Consider the following 25,191-nt stretch of genomic DNA (forward strand, 5'->3'; position numbering starts at 1 on the left):
TGGCTTTCCATATGTTTTTTGGTGGATAGCATGGTGTTTGCCACTTTCCCATATATACAGGCTCATGGAGAACTACTTGTTACTCCCTAAACAGATTATGCTTCTGAGCTTTTGAATATATTTTTTTATTGACTGATCCTCTTTCCTTCATCTCCTTAGCTCGTATTTGTCCTTCAAAACTCAGAATAAATGTTACTACTCTTGGGAAATATTCCCCAATTTTGTAGTCTGATTTAGATGCTCCTCTTCTTTGTATACCTTTACCATGTACTGTATTTATGAATTCCCTCAACAAATATTTGAGTGTCTACTACTATATGCTAGACATCTCACTGCAAGCTTAAGGACAAGGGATCATATCTTAATTCAGTATAGTCCGTTCTTTAGACAATGTCTTTCAAGATAGTAGGTGATAGGTTAATAAAAAAAGAACAAATCTGTTCTTAGATGCACCTTTAAAAAAAAACCCTTTAAATGGCTGTTGCACACTGAATGATATTGAATTCTTTAGCCTGCCATTCGAAATATTGCGTTAGCTTTTTTTTTTTTTTTTTTTTTTTTTTTTTTTTTTTTGTAGCCTTAAGTCCTAACCTAAAGTAGTTAGTGTTTTAGTGTTGGGAAAGACTTTAAAGCTTTTGTAGTCTACTTACATTTCCATTGATCTACTTTCCTTTATAGCATGTCTAACCAAGTAGTAGTTGTTTTTATGTTTGAATATATTCAGTGATGGAAACTCACTAACCCCAAGATTGTCATTTAAGGACAGCTCTTAATTTTTATGTTGAGCTGAAATCTTGACATAGTTTCTGTCTTCTTATTGTAGCTCTCCTTAGGGCATATGGAAAAAGTCTAAGTCATTTTTTATGTGCTATCTCTTTAGATCTTTAAAGCTGGCTTCTTGTCCTTTTTTGAATCTTGTCGTTAGCCTAGACATTTGAAGATTCTTAAGTGCTTTTGGCATTTTGGTTGATCTGTTGAACATCTTTGTTATAGAGTCCAGATCTGTCTGAGGTAATCTAGTTTTGTAACTTAACCTGTGTAAGGGACTATTCATTGTCTAATTGTAGGTGTCTTTAATGAACTCTAAGGTCAGCTTATTTGATAGTCACAATGCATTATAGGTTTAGTGAGTTCACTATTAATTAAAACCTTTACATTTTCTTTTTTGCTTCATTCTTTGCATGTACATTTACATTTTTGGATCCAGATAGCATTCTTTGCATTTATCCAAACTAGATTTAATCAGGCACACCTGTGTTTAAAAAAAAAAATTTTTTTTTTACATTTATTTATTTTTGAGAGACAGAGACAGAGCACAAGTGGGGGAGGGGCAGAGAGAGAAGGAGACACAGAATCTGAAGCAGGCTCCAGGCTGTCAGCACAGAGCCTGATGCTGGGCTCAAACCCACAAACCATGAGATCATGGCTTAAGCTGAAGTCAGACGCTCAACCGACTGAGCCACCCAGGTGCCCCCAGGCACGCCTGTGTTTTAATCATGTCCCACTACTCACTAGCTTTGGGATCCTGGAAAATAACATAATTTTCTGTCTCACAATTTCCTCATCTGTGAAATGGGGGTAATCACAGTTCCCTAGATCTATACCTAGATATTGTGTGTGTGTGTGTGTATGTGTGTGTGTATGTGTGTGTGTGTGTATTTTTGATCATTATAATTCACAGTTTTGTCAGTACAACCATTTCAATCTGTACCGGTCTTTTTTTTAGCTCATGAATGCTTTATGATATCTTAGGGCACTGTCTGATTTTTGTTTGGGCAATACTTGTTTGTTGGCCTTCAGTTCTTCTTTTCTCTAATTGTTTTAATATTTTCCCCCTCATTGGGTTTGTTTCCTATATTTCCAGTTTGACTTTTGAAATATCAATTCTGTACTGTTCTGCCTCTAACCTGTAATTCTCTTGTAGTGTCATCTAATTCATTGCCCCTTTCCTCCTCATTTATTTTTCTATTTGATTTATCCCATTTCTTGCATTTCTCTTGTGGCCTGTTCTGTCTTTTTTCACTGTATCTTCCCTTTCATTGACCATATTTTCTTGGTTCTGTTGAGAATACTGGATAGTTTTCTGAAATCTTCATCTGGGTTCTCTAGATAGACTTTGTTTTCAGAGATAGGTTATTCCTTTTAACATCTCTCATGTTGTTCCCTTTCCTTTGTTTGACAGTATTTTTTTGTAGGCCTCCTGTGGGTTTTCTCACCATATATGTCATTGAAAAAAGCAAGAACTATCCAGACTAAATAAACTAGGTGATAAACTGACTTTAGTCTGGATTTACCTCCTCTGGTTTAGTGGCTGAATCCTCTTTTTAGATTTACAGTTGTATGGCAGATCCCTGAGCAGTTTGTAAATTTTTCACCTTGTGTAACTCTGCCCCTTCTGGCTAGTTTTCTGATGCTCTGATAAATGTAGAAACTATGATTCTGCATAATTGTAATCAATAAACTGAAACATGCATAACACTTTGATATCTTAAAATATAAAAAAATCTTAATTTTTAATATCTTAAAGCCTTGATGCTGCTAACGTAGAAGAAACATAATCTTAGTAAATTTGGGAACTTTCCCCCTTCCCCTGGGGTTGAATCTAAATTTGGAAGTTCCCATATTGTACCATGTGGTAGAGAAGGACATTTGTTATCCATGGAGACTTTTCTCGTTTCGACTGGTATTCGGTAACTGGTCCACATAGGTTGCTGCTGAGTCCTCCCTCATTTCTGTCCTCAGGGCCCATTCAGATCTGCTGGTTCTCTGTGCTTTGTCCCACCATGCTCAGCTGCATCGGGTGTTGCAACAAGAGTAATGGAAGCTGTCTAAAGCCCTATCTGCCTAGATACACTTCACAGGCATTTCTTCTTAGGTTTTGTCATCTTTCTAGAGCCCTACTGAAGAAAAAAAGTATAGTCTCACTCTGCTCTTGGTTGGCCCACACTCGCTGGGGGTTTTGTGGTCCTCAACCCTGAGGCTTAAGTCTGGTGAGTGTAGAGGGCTCCAGAACCTTTTCTTAAGTGTCTGCCAGAACTTACCAAGCTCTCTTAGCTTCCCCTTCTAAAGGCTTTTTCCCACAAATTAGTAAATATTTCTTTGACGTAGAGGATGAGAATCTTTGTTCTGACTCATATATTTAAAAAACCTAGTGTTTATGTCCTGAATCCTTCCCTTAATCCCCAATCTGGTGTTTTGAAACCCAAAGAGTTTTTCTTTGCTTTTGTTTGAATCATCTCTTCTTTTCTAAATTATTTTTTAAATGTTTATTTATTTTTGATAGAGAGAGAGTGTGAGTGGGAGAGGGGCAGAGAGAGAGAGGGAGACATAGAATCTGGAGCAGGTTCCAGGCTCTGAGCTGTCAGCACAGAGCCTGACGCGGCGCTCGAACTCCTGAGCCATGAGATCATGACCTGAGCCGAAGTCGGATGCTTAACCGACTGAGCCACCCAGACACCCCTGAATCATTTCTTCTTTAAGGCAGTACATGCTGAAAGATCTAGTTGCCCAAACTGGAGCAAAGCATGTGTGGGGGAGGGGGGGGAGGAGGGGTAGAGTGTGAAGGGAGAGGGAGGGAGGCTAAAGGGAAGGGAGTGAAGGTGGGGGGTAGGGAGATAGATCAATGGATAGATAAATATCAAGAAGAAAAACAGAAAATGTAGGGTTATATTTTTACAATATTGCATTACCACATTGGAACACTCAACAGCTACCAGAGTCCCTACTTTGTACTACCTATAGGGTCTTGCTTGTGACAACTGTAAAGTATATCTATACCCGTTTATGTTCTTTTCTGTAGTTTTATTTAATTTCCAGTACTTTTCTATTGGAAGAATGGCTGGATGGTATCTTGGAAGTACTAATGGTATTGGTAATGGGAAAATTGGAGGTGTTGGCAGTAGAATGCAGTTCTTTGGCACAAATCATTTCTGAGGAATAGAGAAGATGTGTTACTAAGTGTGTAAGTAGTGAATATAAAACAGAATAGATGGAGTGAGAAGTATGAACTATCTTTCTGTTCAAATGCTGATATATTATGCCTCTATTTCCTTAAATTTTCCAGCCCTTTATTTCCAGCCCTTTAATATTCAGATAAAATTGGTTCAGTTCCTGTTTCATATGCTGTAAGTCCAGAGCTTTCTCCATTATTTTTTAGGGGTTTAGCACACCTGCATTCTTCTAAAGATAGTTCATGTACCCTCTTTTTGGTTATTTGGGTTCCCATTGACAGCTGCTATTCTCTTGTTTGCAGCTGGTTACTGAGAGTCTGGGACTAATACCCTCTTTACATTTTTTTTTTTTTTAACGTTTATTTATTTTTGAGACAGAGACAGAGCATGAATGGGGGAGGGTCAGAGAGAGAGGGAGACACAGAATCTGAAACAGGCTCCAGGCTCTGAGCTGTCAGCACAGAGCCTGATGCGGGGCTCGAACTCACAGACTGTGAGATCATGACTTGAGCTGAAGTTGGACGCTTAACCAACTGAGCCACTCAGGCGCCCCTACCATCTTTAAATTTAACATGCTTTAATGTAATGCTGGTCTCATTTGGGGGGATGATAAAGGAACAGCCACGTTGTCTGTTACTGCTTTGTAATTAAGGTACTGCCTTCTACCTTCATTCCCCTCAGCATAGCTAGAGGGAATCCTTGCTCAGGTAAAAAAAAAACACCCAGAAAAATAAAAAGGTTGTAGAGGATTTATAGGGGATTTCTCTCTGGAGCCACACCTATTCTTAAACCTCAAGGCATGAAGAGCAAGTTTATCTTCCTTTCTGCCTCCTCAGAAGTAGAGCAAGAGATCATGGGCTTTGGTTTTCATGTGGACTCTATGAATCATAAATATACACAGGAGAAAGTACTTAATAGAATAATTGTTAAATCCCTACTCATTTTAAAGGCTAAAACTGTAAATATATTTTACAAAGTTTGAATAAATTCATGGGTAGTAATTCGGTAAAAGAAAATTAGAACTTTTGAGGTTGAAATAAAATCATGCCTTGTTGTGCCTTGCTGTGAAACTACTATGAAGTAGCTTATTTAAAAAACTTTGTTACTGAAGTAGAGTTGACATACAACATTATGTTAGTTTCAGATGTACAACATAGTAATCAACAATTCTGTACATTTGATACTATTTTCAGAGACTCAGGATATACTAATACATTTCACTAACAGAATTTTAAATATTTTAATGGTTTCTTGAGGCATTTTGAGTATTATTGGCATTATAATCATTTTAAAATTTAATTCTGAATTATTTTATATTAATAGATGAATATGAACGGGAAGAAACTAGGCAAGTATATGTGGATCTAAATAATAACATTGAGGTAAGTTGTAGTGAAAAGTTAAATGTTTTAAACAGAGGCATTTAAAAAAAGTGTTTATTTTTGAGAGAGAGAGAGGGAGAGAGCGAGCACACACAAGCAGGGAAGGGGCATAGAGAGAGGGAGACACAAAATCTGAACCAGACTCCAGGCTCCGAGCCTTTAGTGCAGAGCCTGATGTGTAGGACTCAAACCCATGAACCATGAGATCATGACCTGAGCTGAAGTCGGACGCTCAACTGACTGAGCCACATAGGCACTGCTAAATAGAGACATTTCTAAGCAAAATTGAGTGATAGCTACAAAGATATATGTAACTCTTCTTGATAAAAGGATTATTATTTGTTGACATAGGATTATATCCAATAAGATTAAGATTCTGTACTAGGTGTGTTAATGTTTTGTTATTCAGTGGCTTTTGAATTTATGTGTTAGTGACACCATTTAACTTAATTTATCAAAAATGTATTAACTCTGTGTCAGAGACTATCACATTATGTTACATAACCATTAATTTGGAAAAAAATACAAAGTATTACTAATGTGTCTGGTTCCTGCTTACCTTTCTTATCCCTCTTGTTTTCCACTTTGCTTTTTCAGCTATAGTCATTCTCTTTTATGTTTCTCAAACTTGTAACTTCTTTATGATCTTGGTTCTTTGACTTTGTCTAGAACTTTTGTGTCCAAGATTTTATGAGAACTCTTAAGCTTCATTCTCCTTTTTAATTATCCCCCTTACTACTTTATCTAAAATACCTTTCCTTTCAGTTTTTCTCTATCTCCTCACCGTGTTTAACTTTGCTGAAAGCCACATGACATTTATTTGATATAGATGTATATGTAAGTATTTTCCATTACCCTGGAATATAAATTGGTTCCCTATCAGAACCTTGTCCTATATCCTAAGTGCCTAAAACAGTGGCTGGCACATGGTAGATACTCAGTAACTATTTATTAAACAAATAAATGAATTCGTACAAATCCGCAAATCAGGATTTGTTGAATGCTGAATGAACTTAACACTGCTAGATGACGTAAGTGTTAATTTGGACTCTAATAGGAGGGAGACCTCACAGAGGTTATACTTTAGTGGGGGGAAGACAGAAATTAAGTAAGCAAAAAAATATGTAAAATTATAGACTTTGATATGGGCTATTAAGTAAATGACTAGAATACCAAAAATCATTTTGCTGCTGTTTGGTAGTATGTAACATGTCTCCAGTACATTTAAGCATCTGGGAAGCTAATTTAGTAGGCACTTAATACATTTTTAGTAAGTTATTTAATTATTGCAAGTTATGGGAATTTCATTATTCAAAGTTGAGTGTTTTTATATCTAGTGATCATGAGACAAATTTATTAATATTTTCATAGTTTGAAGAACCTATTTAAAAAATGTCAGTATGATTCTTAAAAGTCAAATTTTATATTTCAGAAAATGATAATAGCTTTTGAGGAACTTCGTGGGCAAGCTGAGAATTCTAGATTGGAAATGCATTTTAAATGTATGGATCCTATTTAATTTTATATTACTCTACTGATGTTTATAAAAAATATAAATAAATAAAATAAATAAATAAAATAAAAATAAATAAAAATATATAAATCTAATAAAAAATTAGATTCCTTTAATGTTTTCCTAGCTTCAGCTTGATTCCTCAGGTCTTTTAAATTTCGTACTCAGGGTTTTGTAAACCCCTCAAAATCTTGTGGAATATGGCAGGGAATTGATATATGTTAAAAATAGTCTTTTGGCTTCAAAGCTACATTTTCCCTGAAATCAAACTTACTATGGTTTGTACTTAATTTTTTAGAAGGGTGATTTGGTCTTATTTTTACATTTCTTGGTAAAGTTTCATGATAAAATAACAAGTTGACCCTTGAACAACACAAATTTGAACTGTGCAGGTCCACTTCTGTGGATTTTTTTCAGTTAATACAACATAGTACTATAAATGTACTTTCTCTTATGAATTTCTTAACATTTTCTCTAGCTTACTTTAGTGCAAGAATACAGTATATAATACATATGACCTACAAAACATGTTATGGGTAAGGCTTCTGGTCACCAGTAGGCTATTAGTAGTTCAGTTTTTGGGGAGTCAAAAGTATATGTGGATTTTCAACTGTGTAGGGGTCAGTGTCCCTAATGTTTGTTGTTCAGGGGTCAACTCTGTATATATTTAAAATCTGTTATTTCAGGTTAGGGTGTTATAAAGTATAAGGTTTTACATATTTGCTGTTATAAAAATTATAGAATTTTCTTGTTATATTTTGATATTATTTAAATTCAATATTTTATTAAACAGCAAGAAAACAGCAGTTTTAACTTGATAGAACTTTGAGGTTTAGTATCTAGATACATAAGGAGGTGAAATAAAGTCTCAGAAACTTTAACTTTGTGTAATTGTGTTAAGATATTAAAGTATATCGGCTTTATTTTTAAAGTAAAGGAAGATCATGAAAAATTCCAACACCTTGAAGAGGAATATAAGAAGGAAGTAAATGACAAGGAAAAGCAGGTATTTTTTAAAAAAATCAACTCTTTGTATTCTTTGTATTCGCTAATTCATAAAATACTTAAAATTTCAAAAGAAATCTATTGCAGACTGCATGATAAATTTCTGTGAGAGATTTTAAATATATATTTCCAAATACTTAGCTATTTACCTAGCAGAATTAATTTCCATTGATTCAAACATGCATGCCCTGAATGGCAGCCCTATTTTAAAAACTCAGTGAATTTTCTAATATTTATATTAGTGGGTAACATTGCTGCAAAAATATTTTATGAGAACTTTAGATAAAAATTTTATCAAATGTAAAGATGATGATCGTTGACCACTCAACTCCTATTTTGCAGTTTATTTTGAAATGTATTTGGTATTAATGACACCAAGGAGGGGGAACTAAAATATAAAATACTCTTTTGCTTCTTTCTATTAATGTCACATAGTGGAAAATGTGAAAATAATGTCTGTGTTCTTTGACATTCACAAGAATGTCAATTATTATGCCAACTTAATCAATTTCAAGTCATGCTTACCAATGGAAAATGTTTTATAGAAAGGAATCCCCTTCTTTCTGTCTCCCCCTATTTTTTCAGAGTTTTTTTTTTTATTTTTTATAAGATACTTTGTAATGATAGATAACAAGGATATCTACTTAAACAATAGTAACAAAGTTAATTGAAAGTACAGAGAAGATACTTGTATTTTTAAATTCTGGTTAAATTTATGTGTTAAGGCTTAGATCTTTTGAAAGACTTAATAATTTTCCATATTGTAACTGAACTTTTAAACCAGATTTCTGAGAGAAGGCCTTTTTAAAAGTTAAAATTGTGAATATTATAAAGAACACAAAAAAAGAAGGAAGTGCTAAAAAGCTTGTTGGAGTTCTGGGTGCATGGGCAGGGCTTATAGATTGGTGGGGTTCCCTGTGAAATGGTGGCGTGGCCAACTAGTGTTTTGCTATGGACTCCTAAATGTCATTATTTATAATGCTTTTTTTTTTTTTTTTTAATTCTCCAAATTCCTGCATGGTGATACAGACTTGACTGATGGCATTTTGGATTGAGGCTGGCAGAGTAGGAAGGACAGAATGAGTTTTACTATTCCACAGGCTGACCTTTCATTACAACCCTCCCTGTGATTAGAAAACCTAGGTTTAGAGATTCTCTTTTTCAATATGACTACGTCTGTATCTTTAGTCAGGTTAGTTCTCTGACTACATTGGCTATCAAGGAGGAGAGTCTGAAAAAGGAGGATTAAGTGGACCTGGGGAGGTTTTAATACGCTTTATACAGACTTCCAAATAGCCTCCTTATACTTAGTCTTTTTTTATACCTACCTTCCACAGTGTCTGTTGCCTCTAATTCTTGAAACATTCTGGAGTCCTTTGGGATTGAATTGTTTTGCTTCTCAATAGTATCTTCCCTGTGTAGGCTCTTAGGTTTGACCTTGCTTTTCTATACTACATCATTTTCCATTCCTTTTAACTGCTTTCCTTCTTTACATATCGTGGTTTGGGTGATAGAAGTCTCATAGTTTCATGGGAAATGGAATTTGTCTTTGTTCTCCTGGTTATTTCTTGGGTGATTTGGAATTGAATACAGGGCAGACAGGTCTTTCTGCCATCTTGAATCTGCGAGTCTTCAGCTTGTCTTTATAAGTTTATCTTTTACCTTTTTCTTCACATGGACTCTATACTCTAGCCATCTGAATATTTTCAGCTCTTTAAATAAAACATGATCTCTTGATCCTTTGTGTTCTTGTATGAGTTAGAATGTTAATTTCTGTGTTTGATTAATTTCTATTTGTCTATCAAGACTCAATTCAGTACTCTGAGAAGGATTAATTTTTATTTACATCCTCTAAGACTGATTTAGGGGTGTGTGTGTGTGTGTGTGTGTGTGTGTGTGTGCTGATTCATATAACATTTTGTCCTGTTACTAATAATATTCAAGTATAGTTGTCTCCTGGTGTAGGCTCTGAGTTTCTTTAAGGTAAGTTTCCTTATCTCTGTATACTCAATGCTTATTATGGTTTGTGGAATGAAGTAGGTGCTCCATAATATTTATGGAATAAATGAGCCAATAGATTTCATTATATATCTATTTCATTATCTGTGTATTCTAAGTACTAACTTGAAATGCATATTATAATATCGCGTAGATCATTGGGTAGATCATATTAGTTTGTTCATTCATTTAGTAAATGTTTATTATGCAAATATGTACTAAATGCCAGGCACAACCAGTTGAAAAGCATATAAACAAATACATAAATAATCGTAGGTAATGGTAAATGCTAAGGTGTTATATTTAATTTTTCATATTTATATTGTATTATTTAAATATTTCATTTTAGGTATCACTACTATTGGTCCAAAATACTGAGAAAGAAAATGAAATGAAAGATTTGGTATTTCTGCTGGAGGAATCCAGAGATAAAGTTAATCGATTAGAGGAAAAGACAAGTAAGAATTTACATAAGAAAATATAACAATGTGTCTTGTGTATTACTCTTGTTATATTTAAAATTTTGGCTTTCATTACAGTTTTGTCGTAATGCTTTCTAGTGCTGTAATTCTCAACATGGATTGGATCTTTGGAGGAGGATGTAATAGAGTCACTTAGGGAGATTTTTCAGTGTACATATGCTCTTTTCACTTTTCCATACTGTCCCTTTCTTCAGAATTTCAACAAAATGCTTCAAGAAAACAGGCATTTTCTTTCTTTTGTTTACTGATGTATTCCAAGTGCCTAGAACAGTGTTTGGCACACAGCCTACTCAATAAATATTTCATGAATGAATGAATACCCTGGGAACACTCTAGAGGTATTGGGAAAGGTATTAGGGAAAATTGCTTGTTAAACTAAATATACCTTTGATGATTAAAGTTTCTCTACTGAATTGGAGGGGAGAATGTAGGCAGAAGAAATGCCTTGTGCAAGTCATAGAAGTGTCAGAGTTAGGGTATATTTGAAACACTGATTTGTGTGTTTATATCTTAGAGAACTCAGGTACATGACTGGAAAAGAATGTTTGGATCAGATTGTGAAGGTTCTTGAATGTCATGTTATGTTTAGACCACCTTATTGAATATTTTTCAAACTTGTTTAGGTGGCAGGGCACTTGGAAGGCATAATACACTTTGTGAAATACTGTATACCTTCCAGAGCATCATATAGATCTTGTGATATTTGTCACTTTTCTCTTAAAAAAAAATTCTTTTTTTCACATGGCAAATGATTACATAGTTTGGGTGAAACGTTGCCCACTCATTTTACATTACTGTTATTACTAAATCGGTATACTCCAGGTATGAAATAGTTTAACTTCCCATACATTTTTTGTTCTTCTTACCTCTCCATCATGATTTGGCTACTTCCTCTACCACAAGTGAGCCTCTTACCTCCACTCCAAATATTTTGCCTAAATTCCAGTGAACTCCTTATTCTTAAGAATGGCTTAACCATTACTCATCTGTGACTATGGGTGTCTTGCAGGCAGGGCTGTATTTCATTAAGTATCTGTGTAATTCAATGCCTAGCATATTGCTGTGTACATAATAGCTAAAGAGTTGTTAGGATGAATGAATGTTTAATCTTATCATTTAAACTGGAAACAATTTCCTGGTACTAAGTAACGAATTCTCTGTGATTCTGCAGACTCATAAGCACTGAAATGTATTCATTTAAGTTACTTTTCATTGTGTCCCATATGCGGTATATCTTTTATTTTTTCTCTTTGTTTCAGTTGGGAGATCTTCTATTGACCTGTTACCTAATCCCACCTTCTGTGTCTAATTTGCTTTTCTTTTTAATTTATTTTTAAAATATTTAAATTATTTTTAAAGTTTTATTTAAATCCAAGTTAACATATAGTGTAATAATGATTTCATAAGTAGAATTTAGTGATTCATCACTTGCATGTAATACCCAGTGCTCATCCCAGCAAGTGCCCTCCTTAATGCCCATTCCCCCTTTAGTCCACCCCCCCCCCCATCCAATACCCCTCCAGCAACCTTCAGTTTGTTCTCTGTACTTTAAGAGTTTCTTATGGTTTGTCTCTCTCTCTGTTTTTATCTTATTTTTCCTTCCCTTTCCCTATGTTCATTTCTTTTGTTTCTTAAATTCCACATATGAGTGAAATCACACGATATTTATCTTTCTCTGTCTCATTTCGGTTAGCATAGTACACTTTAGTTCCATCCATGTTGTTGCAAATGGCAAGATTTCATTTTTTTTGATTGCCGAGTAATTTTCCATTGTTTATATATACCACATCTTCTTTATCCATTCGTCAGTCAATGGACATTTGGGATCTTTCCATAATGTAGCTATTGTTGATAGAGCTACTATAAACATTGGGATGTATGTGACCCTTTGAATCAGCATTTTTGTATCCTTCAGATAAATACCTAGTAGTGCAATTGCTGGGTTGTAGGGTAATTCTACATCTGTTGTTTCCTGAGTTGTTAATATTAGCCATTCTGACCAGTGTGAGGTGGTATCTCATTGTGGTTTTGATTTGTATTTCCCTGATGATGAGTGATATTGAGCATCTTTTCATGTGTCTGTTAGCCATCTGGATGTCCTCTTTGGAAAAGTTCATGTCTTCTGCCCATTTCTTCACTGGGTTATTTGTTTTTTGGGTATTGAGTTTGGTAAGTTCTTTATAGATTTTGGATACTAACCAATTATCCAGTATGTCATTGCAAATATCTTTTTCCATTCCATTGGTTGCCTTTTAGTTTTGTTGATTGTTTCCTTCACTGTGCAGAAACTTTTTATCTTGATGAAATATAATAGTTATTTTTGCTTTTGTTTCCCTTGCCTCCGGAGACATGTCTAGAAGAAGTTGCTGTGGCCATGGTCAAAAAGATTGCCTGTTTTCTCCTCTAGGATTTTGATGATTTTCTGTCTTACATTTAGGTCTTTCATCCATTTTGAGTTTATTTTTGTGTAAGACAGTGGTCCAGGTTCATTCTGCATGTCACTGTCCAGTTTTCCCAACATCATATGCTGAAGGGACTCCCTTTTTTCCACTGGATATTCTTTCCTGCTTTGTCAAAGATTAGTTGGCCATACATTTGTGGGTCTATTTCTGGGTTCTCTATTCTGTTCCGTTGATTCATGTGTCTGTTTTTGTGCCAATATCATACTGTCTTGATGATTACAGCTTTGTAATACAGCTTGAAGTCCAGAATTGTGATGCCTCCAGCTTTCGTTTTCTTTTTTAACATTACTCTGGCTGTTCAGGGTTTTTTCTGGTTCCATACAAATTTTAGAATTCTTTGTTCTGGCTCTGTGAAGAATGCTGGTGTTATTTTGATAGGGATTGCATTGACTACATAGATTGCTTTCTGTAGTATTGACATTTTAACAATATTTGTTCTTCCAATCCATGAGCATGGAATGTTTTTTCATTTCTTGTGTCTTCCGTAGTTTTCAGCATATAGATCTTTTACCTCTTTGGTTAAGTTTATTCCTTGGTATTTTATAGTTTTCAGTGCAGTTGTAAATGGGATCAATTCCTTGATTACTCTTGCTGCTGCTTCATTATTGGTGTATAGAAATTCCACAGATTTCTGTGCATTGATTTAATATCCTGTGACTTTGCTGATTTCATGTATCAGTTGTAGCAGTTTTTTGGTGGAGTCTTCTGGGTTTTTCATGTCGAGTATCATGTCATCTGTGAATAGTGAAAAGTTGACTTCTTTCATGTGGATTTGAATGCCTTTTTTCTTTTTGTTGTCTGAATGTTGAGGCCGGGACTTTCAACACCATCTTGAACAACAGTGGTGAGAGTGGACATCTCTGTCACGTTCTTGACCTTAGAGGGAAAGCTCTCAGTTTTTCCCCATTGAGGTTGATATTAGCTGTGGGTCTTCCCTATATAGCATTTGTGATGTTGAGGTATGTTCCTTTTTGTCCCTGCTTTCTTGAGGGTTTTTATCAAGAAAGGATGCTGTATACTGTCAAATGGTTTTTCTCTATTTAGAGGATCATGTAGTTTTTTAAATTTTTTATTAATGTGATGTATCATGTTGGTTGATTTGTAGATGTTGAACCAGTCCTGTATCCCAGGAATAAATCCCACTTGATTGTGGTGAATAATTTTTTTAATGTAATGTTGGATTTGGTTTGCTGGTATCTTGTTGGGAATTTTTGCATCCATGTTCATCAGGGAAATTGGGCTGTGGTTCTCCTTTTTAGTGGGGGTCTTTATCTAGTTTTGGAATCAAGATAGTGGCTGGTCTTATAGAATGAGTTTGGAGGTTTTTCTGCCATTTGTATTTTTTGGAACAGTTTCAAAAGAATAGGTATTAACTCTTACTTAAATGTTTGGTAGAATTCCCCTGGAAAGCTGTCTGGCCCTGGAGTCTTGTTTGTTGGGAGGTTTTTGAGTAAGATTTAATTTCTTTAGTGGTTATGGGTCTATTCAAATTTTTTTTTTCTTTTACATTTATTATTTATTTTTGAGAGACAGAATGAGACAGAGCACAAGTGGGAGAGTGGCAGAGAGAGAACGAGACACAGAATCCAAAGCAGGCTCCAGGCTCCAGGCTCTAGGCTCTGAGCTTCAGTTTCAAGGCTTCGGGTTCCTTGGACCACTCAGGTCATGGGAACCTGGGCTGCAAATCTGCTTGAGGATTGGTTTCCTTTGGCTTCCTTTACATAAACAGTGTCTCAGCTTACTGTATAGAGGTTTAGTTCTTGGATTCCTTTCCTTTTTTAATGTTTGTTTATTTGTGAGAGAGCGAGAGGAGAGTGAGGAAAGCTGGGGAGGGGTGGAGAGAAAGAGGGAGACACAGAATCTGAAGTAGGCTCCAGGCTCTGAGATGTCAGCGCAGAGCCTGACATGGGGCTTGAACCCATGAAGTGCAAGATCATGACCTGAGCCGAAGTGGGACGCTCAATTGACTGAGCCACCCGGGCGCTTCAGTTCTTGGATTCTTTGTCTTATACAGTCTTTTTGGGTTTTCATGTTTCTTTTCCTGACCTCATTTTTTCATCACCTCATTTCAAATCAAAAGTCTAACTTTGCCAGGATCTGCAAATGCTTTCAGGGCAAAAGAGGGTTTCTGTGCTTATCTTCTCCAAGTTTCTGTTTTCTCCTTCACTTGGTCCTGGTAATTTCTTAGGATTTTGTCAGGAGCTTAATGATTTTAATATTCTTAATATTTGATCCTGGGTTTTTATGCCTTTTTAGAGGAATGTTTGAATGACATACCTTACTCATTACCCCAATGGAATTTTCAGTTTCAGTTTTGTAAATGTCATTTCTAGGGGCGCCTGGGTGGCTCAGCTGGTTAAGCGTCCGATTTCGGCTCAGGTCATGATCTTGCGGTTCGTGAGTTCAAGCCCCGCGTCGGGCTCTGTGCTGACAGCTCAGAGCCTGGAGCCTGTTTCAGATTCTGTGTCTCCCTCTCTCTCTCTCTGACCCTCCCCCGTTCATGCTCTGTCTCTGTCTCAAAAATAAATAAACGTTAAAAAAAAATTTTAAAAAAAGTGTCTTTTCTAGAAGTCTTATTTAGTTTATAGATATCTTCCTTTTTTAGTTTTTAAAGAATGTTATAATACTTTTTTTTTTAATCCACAGCCAGTAATTCTAACATCTGAAATTTTTGCAGATCCAAGTACGCCTTTCATTTATTATGCTGACTCTGCTCATGGTGCTTTGTTTTCTCTTGTGATTTTGAGGTCATGTAACTTCATCTGTGGAACTTCTTTAAGACTTGGATTGGAAGTAAATTTCTACAGAGAAAATTTGCATTAGCAGTTCTGGAATCCTGGGTGAACTTAAGGACATTTCAAATTAAGTTTCGGCTTGGAGCTTTTTAGAACATTCAAGCAGCATACATTCAGTTCTCATACATGCTGAAGTACTAGTTTGTGATTATGAATTCTCAGAGGAGACATTTATTACCAGACTATAATAAATAGTACCATAGCAGACACCATAGTCTTTGGTAATCATTTTCCTCTCTCCAGATCTATTTTTCCCATTTTGTTTTCAGAGGTGGACCACTAACCTTTTCATTTCTACACAGATTTTCAGAGTGGAACTTTAAAAAAATATGAACTTGAAACATTCTGTGGTCTAGCATCTTTCATCATTTTTCATAGTGTTTATGACTTCTGAACTACCTCTGAACAAGTCATATAAATCCTGTTATCTTGTCCTTGTTATTTTTCTAACCATAATTGCTATGATTCTTCCCTCTTACTTTATGTTTCATGCTACTGAAATGCATTTCATTTAGACATTTAGATGTGTCATCTCGTCTCTTTCATTTTTGTCTTTGTACATGCTCTTTGACCTGTCTGTGATATTTCTTTCTCTCCTAGCTCCCACTACTCTTATTAATTCTTACTGGCTTTCAAATGTTTGAACTGATCTGTCACTTTCTGGAAGCCTTCCTTGAACTTTCCCTCTTTATGTCTGTCTCCCCTTGCCTCTAACTTTTATTGATCCTTTTTGGCTTAGGTTCCCTGTCTGTATATTTCCAGAATTTCTGAGTGAGTGCCCATCAGCAGTTATCATTGATTATTTGTCTGCTTGCATTGTAAATACCATGAATTTTTAAGGCCCAGTTTCTAGTTTACACCATCATTATCATACTAATCGTTAACACTAATTGACTATATATGCTAGACACTGTGGTTAATCATTTTAAGTTGCATTATTTTGTTTAATCCTTCAGGATATGAATAACTATGATTATTCTCTTTCTCCAGTTGAGAAAAGTAGTGACAGACTAGTTATTATCATGCCTAAGTTTAGGTAGCTAGTAAGAGGACATAGAATAATTTGAATCCAGGGAAGAGCATGAACTTTTTTTTCACCCTATTTTTTCCATGAGGTTTAAAAGTAGAATGCACACATATAAAGCACATAGACTAGTACGTAACGTTTAGTATTTAATAAATATTAGCTATAGAGTCAAAAGCCTTTTTTCATAATATTTCAATATATAAATGTAATATTTTAGAAAACTAAAAATCAAGATGTGCAATGATAAAAATAAAGTATTGAATAATTTCACCATTAAGAGGTAAATTACTTGCAATATTTTTGTATTGTTTCCTTTCATATGCATTATTTCTATAAATACCGTTTAAACTTGCCCTTTTTATTCTGCCCTTTTTATTTAATACATATTCTGTGAATATGTATTCCAATTTGGAATAAAGTCCATTATCTTTTATAGTGGTTACATGGTATGCCATTGTGTGTATGTACCATCATAATTTAATTTATCTCCTATTGAATATTTAGATTGTTTCCTTTGTTTAGCTGTTATTAAAATGTAGCATCAAACATCCTCATGTTTACTGGTGAGTGCTTGGGAGTTAATAGTCTTGAAAAGTCAGTAAAAGTAGATGATGCCAATATCAGTGCATCTATATTTGCATAATTTTCCTTCATTTTGGAGTATCTCATGGAGGAAAGAAAAGTAGTTGAACAAATAATTTGTTTTCTTGGTATGTATTTTTTTTATTAAGTACTACCAATCCACAACTCTCTTTTTTAGAATTACAGAATGAAAACTTAAAAGAATCAAATGAGAAGCAGGATCATTTGACATCAGAACTAGAAGATACTAAAATGTCTTTGCAAAGAAGTGTGGTATGATTTAAAAACTGATTCGTGTGTGATAAGCCTCACACTATGAATCAATAAATACTTATAAAATGGTAATACTGTGTACAAGGACCCGGAACTTCATCCCAGTCTACAAAATGCTTATAATTAGAAACATTGGGTAAAAACGCATCAAAAGTATAAAATAGAAGACTCTGCTAAATACCAACAGAGTGATTCAGGCTAAAATTGTTACAGTAGTTCTAAAAATGGAAAGAACACTGTGGGCTAAGAAGACTCCATTGGGAGGTTGGGACTATAGGTTGGCTTTGGGAGAATGGTAAATTGAAGTAGGAATACTGAATGGGCATTGAAATTGGCCAGGGTGGGGTAATGGAGGAGGGTGATAGAATAATAAGGAGGGAGGAGAGGCGGCAAAGGCAGATGAGTTCAGTTTTTTTTCTTAAGGCCCTTGGATTATAGCTTTTGTTTTGTATTTTATTTCATTTAGATTACTCAGAAGGCTTTAGAGGAAGATTTACAGGTAGCAACAAAAAAAATATATCAGCTCACTGGAGAAAAAGAAACTCAGATGGAAGAATTTAACAAAGCTAAAGCTGCTCATTCATTTGTGGTTACTGAACTTAAAACTTCTGTCTGCAGCTTGAAAGAATTATTGACAACAGAACAGCATAGGTAAAGCTATTTTTATTTAGCTAGATAAAAACAATTTATTTCCAATATTCACTGTATTTTCTATTCATTGTCAAGTGACTTCTAATTCCTATAGTATCTGTAACCAAGTCTCTTTTTTAATTTATAAAATGGGAATACATTTTAAAAGTTTGTATTAGGTAGGCAGGTGTCCTGGCAAAAGATAGCAGGTATTCTTTAGGATAGTTCCCATGCATACTTGGCCACAGAGTCCAGCTATATAAACAAGCTCATAAATGCTGATGCAGTGATAGGACGTATTTAATTAAACTGTGGATCATTATTAGCTTCATAGAAATAACTTCCCAGGTTGTGAGTTTGTTTTACTTGGGTCTGTAACCTCTCTGATGTATAAAATTAGTACTAGCCTGGTATAGGGTAGGTACTCAAAACATTTTTATTAAATTAATGAATTAATGAATATTATATATAAGATATTCATTTGAATTTCATCTAAATAACAGTTTGTCTAAAGTTTGAATTAAAAACTTACTGTTTTCACTATATGTGTATTTTTAAAGCTGTGTTATGAGGCCTAAGTTATTATTTTTGTCCCATTAACATTAGGGTTTAGTAAGTCTAGTAGGATGAAAGACAGGAACACGCTTTTCTGTGAATTCATGACCTGAACCTAGTAGTATTTCTTCTCTACTGCTTATGTATGGTGGTGGAAGAAAAGCTAGTTTTTCTACTTCAGCTCATCTTATATATTCTTTGTTGATATTATAGGTTATTTTCAAATTTTGAAATTGTAAGTTAGCTTAAATATCATCTGTTCCAATTATTTCAGTTAAAAAAATTTTTTTTAAGTATTTATTTTTGAGAGAGAGAGAGAGAGAGAGAGAGGGAAAGAGAGAGAGAACTGGGGAGGGGAGAGAAAGAGGTAGACACAGAATCTGAAGCAGGCTCCAGGCTCCAAGCTGTCAGCACAGAACCCGATGCAGGGCTCAAACCCACCAGCAGCGAGATATGACCTGAGCTGAAGTCGGATGCTTAACTGAGTGAGCCACCCAGGGGCCCCCAATTACCTCAGTTTTATAGATGAGGAAGCAGAAAGCTAGAAGAGTTAAGCGGATTGCCCAATTCTCACATTTATATTGTTTCTAAGGCAGAATTCAATGTAACAGTAGTTACATATTCAGTCTCTTTTAAAGTTCTAGGATGCATTAATTTGATTATCATCAATAGCTAAGAGATAAATTGTGACCATAAGCTTTAAGGTTTTATGCAGATATAATTAATATACAACTATTGATTAATAATAGTGATACCTTATTTTGAAATGTTATACTATATGGCATGGTAGGTACTCAAAAATTGTTTAATTGGGTGAATCTGTGAAAGATATATTGTTAAATTGCACCAGTTTTAGTTACTAGATGAATTGTGATTAAAAGAATGTTTTACATGTAAATTAATATTTTACAAGATTGGAAAAAAGTGAAGATCAATTGAAAATACTTACCATGAAGCTTCAGCAGAAATCAAGTGAACTCGGTAAGATTTAGAGAATAACATGTACGTGATAATATTAGTCTATTATACAGATATAAATGCTATTTCAGATTATAATATAGTTTCTCCTTTGTCATTTATCAATAATAATTATTTTGTCACTTTTAATTTGATTTTCAAAGACAGAAAATTTAAACCTTAAGAAAGACTATTCTGTGCCATTATGCAATTCATAGATGTCTAGAAGTGGAAGGAGCTTAAGAGATGTTTCTAGTTTATTTTTCTTATTTTAGGATTTAGAGGCCTTAATAATTCTTAATGGAAAAGGTCTGTTATATTTTAATTGAATTTTGACATTTTATTGATTAGTCATGTTGGATTATGAACTATCTATAGGAGAATGCTATCCTGTTTTGTCATGTAGTATTGTTAATACTCAATAGATTTCATGGCCAAAAGAGAAAGAAGTTCTGTAGTTATTTTGTGAATTTATAACCCTTTAATTAGCTAGTCATAATTTAACTCCTGTATTTCATATTTACAAATCTTCATATGTACAGATGTGGAGAATTATAAAGCTATAAAAACATTTTTCCAATTTTGGTGAAAAGAATTATTTTTATAAATTAACTCAGGAATTTGCAGGTGTTTTCTAGACTGTCTCCACAACATTCTGTAAACTTTATTATTAGGTTTGAGAAATTGTGTAATTAAAATAATTGTAAGAAATTTTGCCTTGTTAGGATGTTTGGTTGAACTTTCAAAACTTATTTATGCCTTTCCTTTGGCAATGCTTAATCTCCCACTATAGACTAGACCAATCTTTGAGCATCCAAAATTGTACTTTTCAGTGGTAAATAATTCCTTTGGTATTTTATATTACAATGACTGTAAATGCAATTTTCATCTAATTTTTAAATCTTCCTTCAAAGCATAATGTAGTATTTTAAATCACTGCACATACCTGCTTTCTTAGAATTATTCAATTGAATGTGGTAGACTAAGGAATAATTTTAGTCCTTAAAATATCTTTAGTGGATATTTATTTGTAACAATTCAGTCTGATATTGAAGTTAAGTGGCTGTTATTGTCAGATTAACAAATCAAATGCATAAGGTGATTTTTCTCATAATAGAGAAATCTCTAATTTAATGAGAGAAAGGTTGAACACATAAAATCATTAGAGCAATGAGGGGATGAGCTAGAATTCTATTAAGAGAAGGGAATATTTAGAGTTTCTATTTCTATTTATTTTATGCTTTGCATATATTTCATAATGAATAGTGTAGTACACATATTTATATTTTAAAATTTGACACGATATATAAGTATGTATTTGGGGTGAATGCTCACAGACTTGTTGCTGATGGAGATGTGTTAATGCTGATGACAAGAGGAAGCCAAAGGTATCAATGTGGACTGCAGAATTGGAAATGATTCTCTAGAAGAGGTAGATTTTAAAAGTAGACTTTAAGGTATAAAGAGGCTTTGGGTAGTTGTAGAGAATGATGGAATGTATAAAGCATTATGTGTAGGAGAGCAGCATTAACAATGACATAAGTACTGAGCATTAGCTTATTTCCTTCTTTGGTTAATAGTATAGTTCTCAAAATCAAAATCTTGAATGATATTCTGTACTGTTCTTTCTCCCTTACTTTTCACTTCTAATTGGTTATCCAGTGCTGTTGTTTCTAACTTTTAATATCTATCTAGCTTGTAAGATCTAACTAATTTAACTCTATCTTGCGAATCTTTGTCTTTTCAAAAAATATTTATTAGAGGGTGCACACAGGTGGGGAAGGGGCCAGAGAGAGAGAGAGAGAGAGAGAGAGAGAGAGAGAGAGAATCCCAAGCAGGCTCCATGCTGTCAGTGCAGAGTCCTACCAGGGCTCAAACTCATGAACCATGAGATCATGACCTGAGCCAAAGTCAGACGCTTAACCGACTAAGCCACCCAGGTGCCTGTGGTTTACATTTTTAGAGGATCACTGCCACTTTTGTATGGCAGATAAATTTGGTGGTGGGTGGGGAATGATGATAGGAAAAGGACAAAGAGGAGAAATCATATTAGAAGCTGTTTGAGTGGTACAGGCATGAGAGACTATCTTTTAAAAGTGGAATCATATCACACTTTTACTAGCATTTGGTGAGCTCTTGAATCTGAGGACACTGTCTTCAGCTCTGAAAAGTTCTCTTAATTCTTCTTTTCTAGTGTCATTGTTCTCTCTCTGTAAATTTTGATAGGTGGATTTTAGAAATTCTGAATCTTTTATATTTTTATTTAAAAATTTTTTTTAAATGTTTTTTATTCTTGAGAGAGAGAGAGAGAGAGAGAGAGCGCACGAGTGGGGAAGGGGCAGAGAGAGAGAGACATAGAATCAGAAGCAGGTTCCAGGCTCTGAGCTGTCAGCACAGAGCCCCAAACGGGGCTTGAACTTAACAAGCCATGAGATCATGGCCTGAGCCGAAGTCAGACGCTTTACCAACTGAGCCACCCAGGCGCCCCAATCCTTTATATTTTAAAATTTCTCTCTTAAACTCTTTACTTTTTAGTTTATTTTGAGGGGAATTTTGGGAAAAAAGTTTTTTGGCTTCTCCCTAATAATTCAGTCTTTAGATATGTTTAATTTGCCTTTTTTTGTTTTTGGTAGAGAGCACATGCATGAGCTGGGTGGGGAGAGGCAGAGGGAAAGAGAGAGAATCTTTTTTTTTTTTTTAATTTTTAAAAAAAATGTTTATTCATTTGTTGAGAGAGAGACAGAGACAGAGAGAGAGAGTGCACGCACAAGCAGGTGAGTGGCAGAGAGAAAGAAGGAGACACAGAATCCAAACCAGGCTCCAAGCTATCAGCACAGAGCCCCATGCGGGACTTGAACCCATGAACCGTGAGATCATGACCTGAGCCAAAGTCGGATGCCCAACCAACTGAGCCATTCCGGTGCCCCAGAGAGAGAATCTTTAACCAGGCTCCATGCTTAGTGCAGAGCCCGACATGGGGCTAGATCCCACGACCCTGGGATCATGACTAGAGTTGAAATAAAGAGTTGGATACTCAAATGACTGAATCACCAGGCACCCCTACTTTGCTGTTTTTAAAGTCTTAGTTACCAAATTTTAAGTTTCTGAGAGCTCTAGGTGATTAATTTCATGGATATTGTATCCTGTTGGAACATACTATACTTAGCAACATTTCTGCTTCTGTTTGCTCTATTAATTCCTTCTTGAATTTTATTTTAGTTCTTCTCTGAATTTGGTGCCTAACATTTATGGTTTTGCTTTTCTTCACTAATTGGTGATTTTTGATTATTTACTCATCTAAATATTTGAGAATCTTTTTTCTCCCACATATGTTATAATGTGATTTTTCTGATTATGTTGGGGGGAGACGGGAGGTACTGTAGGGAAGGGTGGGCTCGGTAGCTAATCTTTTGGATTTAGGGGATTGTTTGTAGAGATCATGAGCTGTTTGGGGGCACTGCCTTACCCCTTGGGCTCCAATTCCTAGGATCTTTGATTTAACCTGAGGTGGACTCTGTGGTGGGAGGTATAGTCACCTGGTCTAGTTGTTGCACATAGTCTTCAATGAATTAATGTAGGTGACCCCTCCTCCTTCTAGGATTCTTCAGTATTTTGGTTTGTTTATGGTAGTCTGTCTGGTTTTGTTATTGTTGTAAATATATATATATATGAAGGGGTTTTGGGGTGATGGTGGGGTCCAGAGCGGATGGCCAAGGAAGAATTCTTGAAGACATCTTTGGTGTAAAAAGTGATTTTATTAAAGCACAGGGACAGGACCCGTGGGCAGGAAGAGCTGTGCTGGGGTTGTGACAGGTAACTGATTATATACCCTCAGGTTGGGAGGGGATTAGGGATAGAGTAACTCTCTAAGGTATTTTGGAAGCAAGGTTTCCAGGACTTTGAGGGGCTAGCTGTGTTAGGAAAACACCATTTATTACCGTTCAGTAAAACCTGTCATGAGACCCTTCATATGTGTATCAGGGGCCATAAGCTTGGAGTATAATTGCCAGCATATATCTTAGGGGAGTTGAGATAAAGGAAGTTTCCAAAGGAATTTTTATATGTTGAAGTAGACTTACAGATTCCTGGGGGGTCAGGATAAGCCAAGATTTCCTTTTGCCCCTAGCAGAGGTCACTCTGCCTGTTCCGAGGACTTGTCAGTGGGCTGTAGACAGTAAGGCAATTTAATTTTTCATTTGTCTTCGTTTTCCACATCATCATGGCAAACACTTAAATCCCTTTTCTTTATTCTTGGGTAGCCAGGACTGTCTGAGGAGTATCACACATATCCCACCTGGGGGTGGGTGGTGCCATTAGCCTGTGTTTTGCCCTCAGCTTGTCCTGCACTCCCTCATCATATATTTTTATATATGATTTATATTTTATATATATATAAAATACATATATATATATGTAACTTTAAAAAATTTTACGGGAGTGGGGATGAGAGAATGTGAAGATATGCTTAGTCAACTATTTTTAATTAATCCTTGAGTTTGAAAAACTCTTTTTACCTAAAATGAAAATTGTGGTTAAATAAGCTTTGCTTGTGACAGGTATTTCTTTTAGACTCCATGCTGGCATTTCCTATTTGTTTGATTTTTCCTTAAAAATTGTGGGCAATTATTACAATTTTTTTATTTTTTACTTTTATTTTTTATTATTTTTTAAAAATATTTAGTTTTGAGAGAGAGTGTGTGTGCAGGCGGGGGAGGAGCAGAGAGCGAAGGAGACACAGAATCCAAAGCAGGTTCCAGGCTCTGAGCTGTCCACTCAGAGCTTGACGCAGGGCTCAAACTCACGAACCATGTGATCATGACCCAAGCAGAGGTCGGACACTCACCCAACTGAGCCACCCAGGTACCCCTGTTTATTTTTAATGTTCAGAGTCTTGGAAATTTCCAGTAAATCTCTTATATCTCCATTTATTAAAAACCCTTAATAGTGAAGAAAGACAATGTTTCAAATACAATAAAATTGTAGCTGACAGCTAGGCATCATTTGGGAACTTTGTAGGCGGTTAAAGAATTTAAGAAAGGAGGATAAAGGTGGTTTGGCCTGGAAAAGTTTTATAAATTTATTAGTCTAATACTGAATTAATAGAAGATAGAAATAAAAGCGTTGTGTAGAGTGTTATTATTTAGGGTAGGAAAAAAAAAGAAGGGTGTCAGCAGAGAAAACAGGAAATGCACATAACACAAGGTCTTGAAAATCAAAAAGAGAAAAATAGAGAGTAGTTGATAAGATTAAATTCCAGAAAGCTCCACAATAAAGAGGACTGAGAATTGTACCACAGAATGGTTATTGAGGATCATAGTTTTAATAATGTAATTATAAATAATGTAATTATAAATATTTTATAAATATAAATTATGAATTATTTATAAATATTTATTAAAGTATTTATATTTATAAATACTTATAAATAATGTAAAATAATGTAAGAGATGTAATTAATGTAATGTCATGAGATAGGCATTAGTTTTGCATAGGACTAAGAAATGTGTAGATAACAAACAGGAATTTGTTTGCAAACCAAAGAAATTGGACAGTAGTAAGAAAAGGCAGAAAGGTCAGTCA

At 35.0% G+C, this 25,191-nt stretch overlaps 1 protein-coding gene across 1 annotated transcript in view; it reads left to right on the forward strand.

Moving 5' to 3' along the window:
* Window positions 1–25,191, forward strand: part of SYCP1 (synaptonemal complex protein 1) — a 121,512-nt gene that overhangs the window by 18,449 nt on the left and 77,872 nt on the right. The window contains exons 8-14 of the mRNA XM_042953545.1: window positions 5,274–5,332; window positions 6,765–6,834; window positions 7,778–7,851; window positions 10,198–10,306; window positions 17,375–17,469; window positions 17,936–18,120; window positions 19,568–19,635. Coding sequence (XP_042809479.1) covers window positions 5,274–5,332; window positions 6,765–6,834; window positions 7,778–7,851; window positions 10,198–10,306; window positions 17,375–17,469; window positions 17,936–18,120; window positions 19,568–19,635 — 660 coding nt within the window. The remainder of the gene's footprint in view (window positions 1–5,273; window positions 5,333–6,764; window positions 6,835–7,777; window positions 7,852–10,197; window positions 10,307–17,374; window positions 17,470–17,935; window positions 18,121–19,567; window positions 19,636–25,191) is intronic.

This window comes from Panthera leo, chromosome C1 (genome assembly GCF_018350215.1).
Source record: "Panthera leo isolate Ple1 chromosome C1, P.leo_Ple1_pat1.1, whole genome shotgun sequence".
In the NCBI taxonomy this organism is placed as follows: Eukaryota; Metazoa; Chordata; class Mammalia; order Carnivora; family Felidae; genus Panthera; species Panthera leo.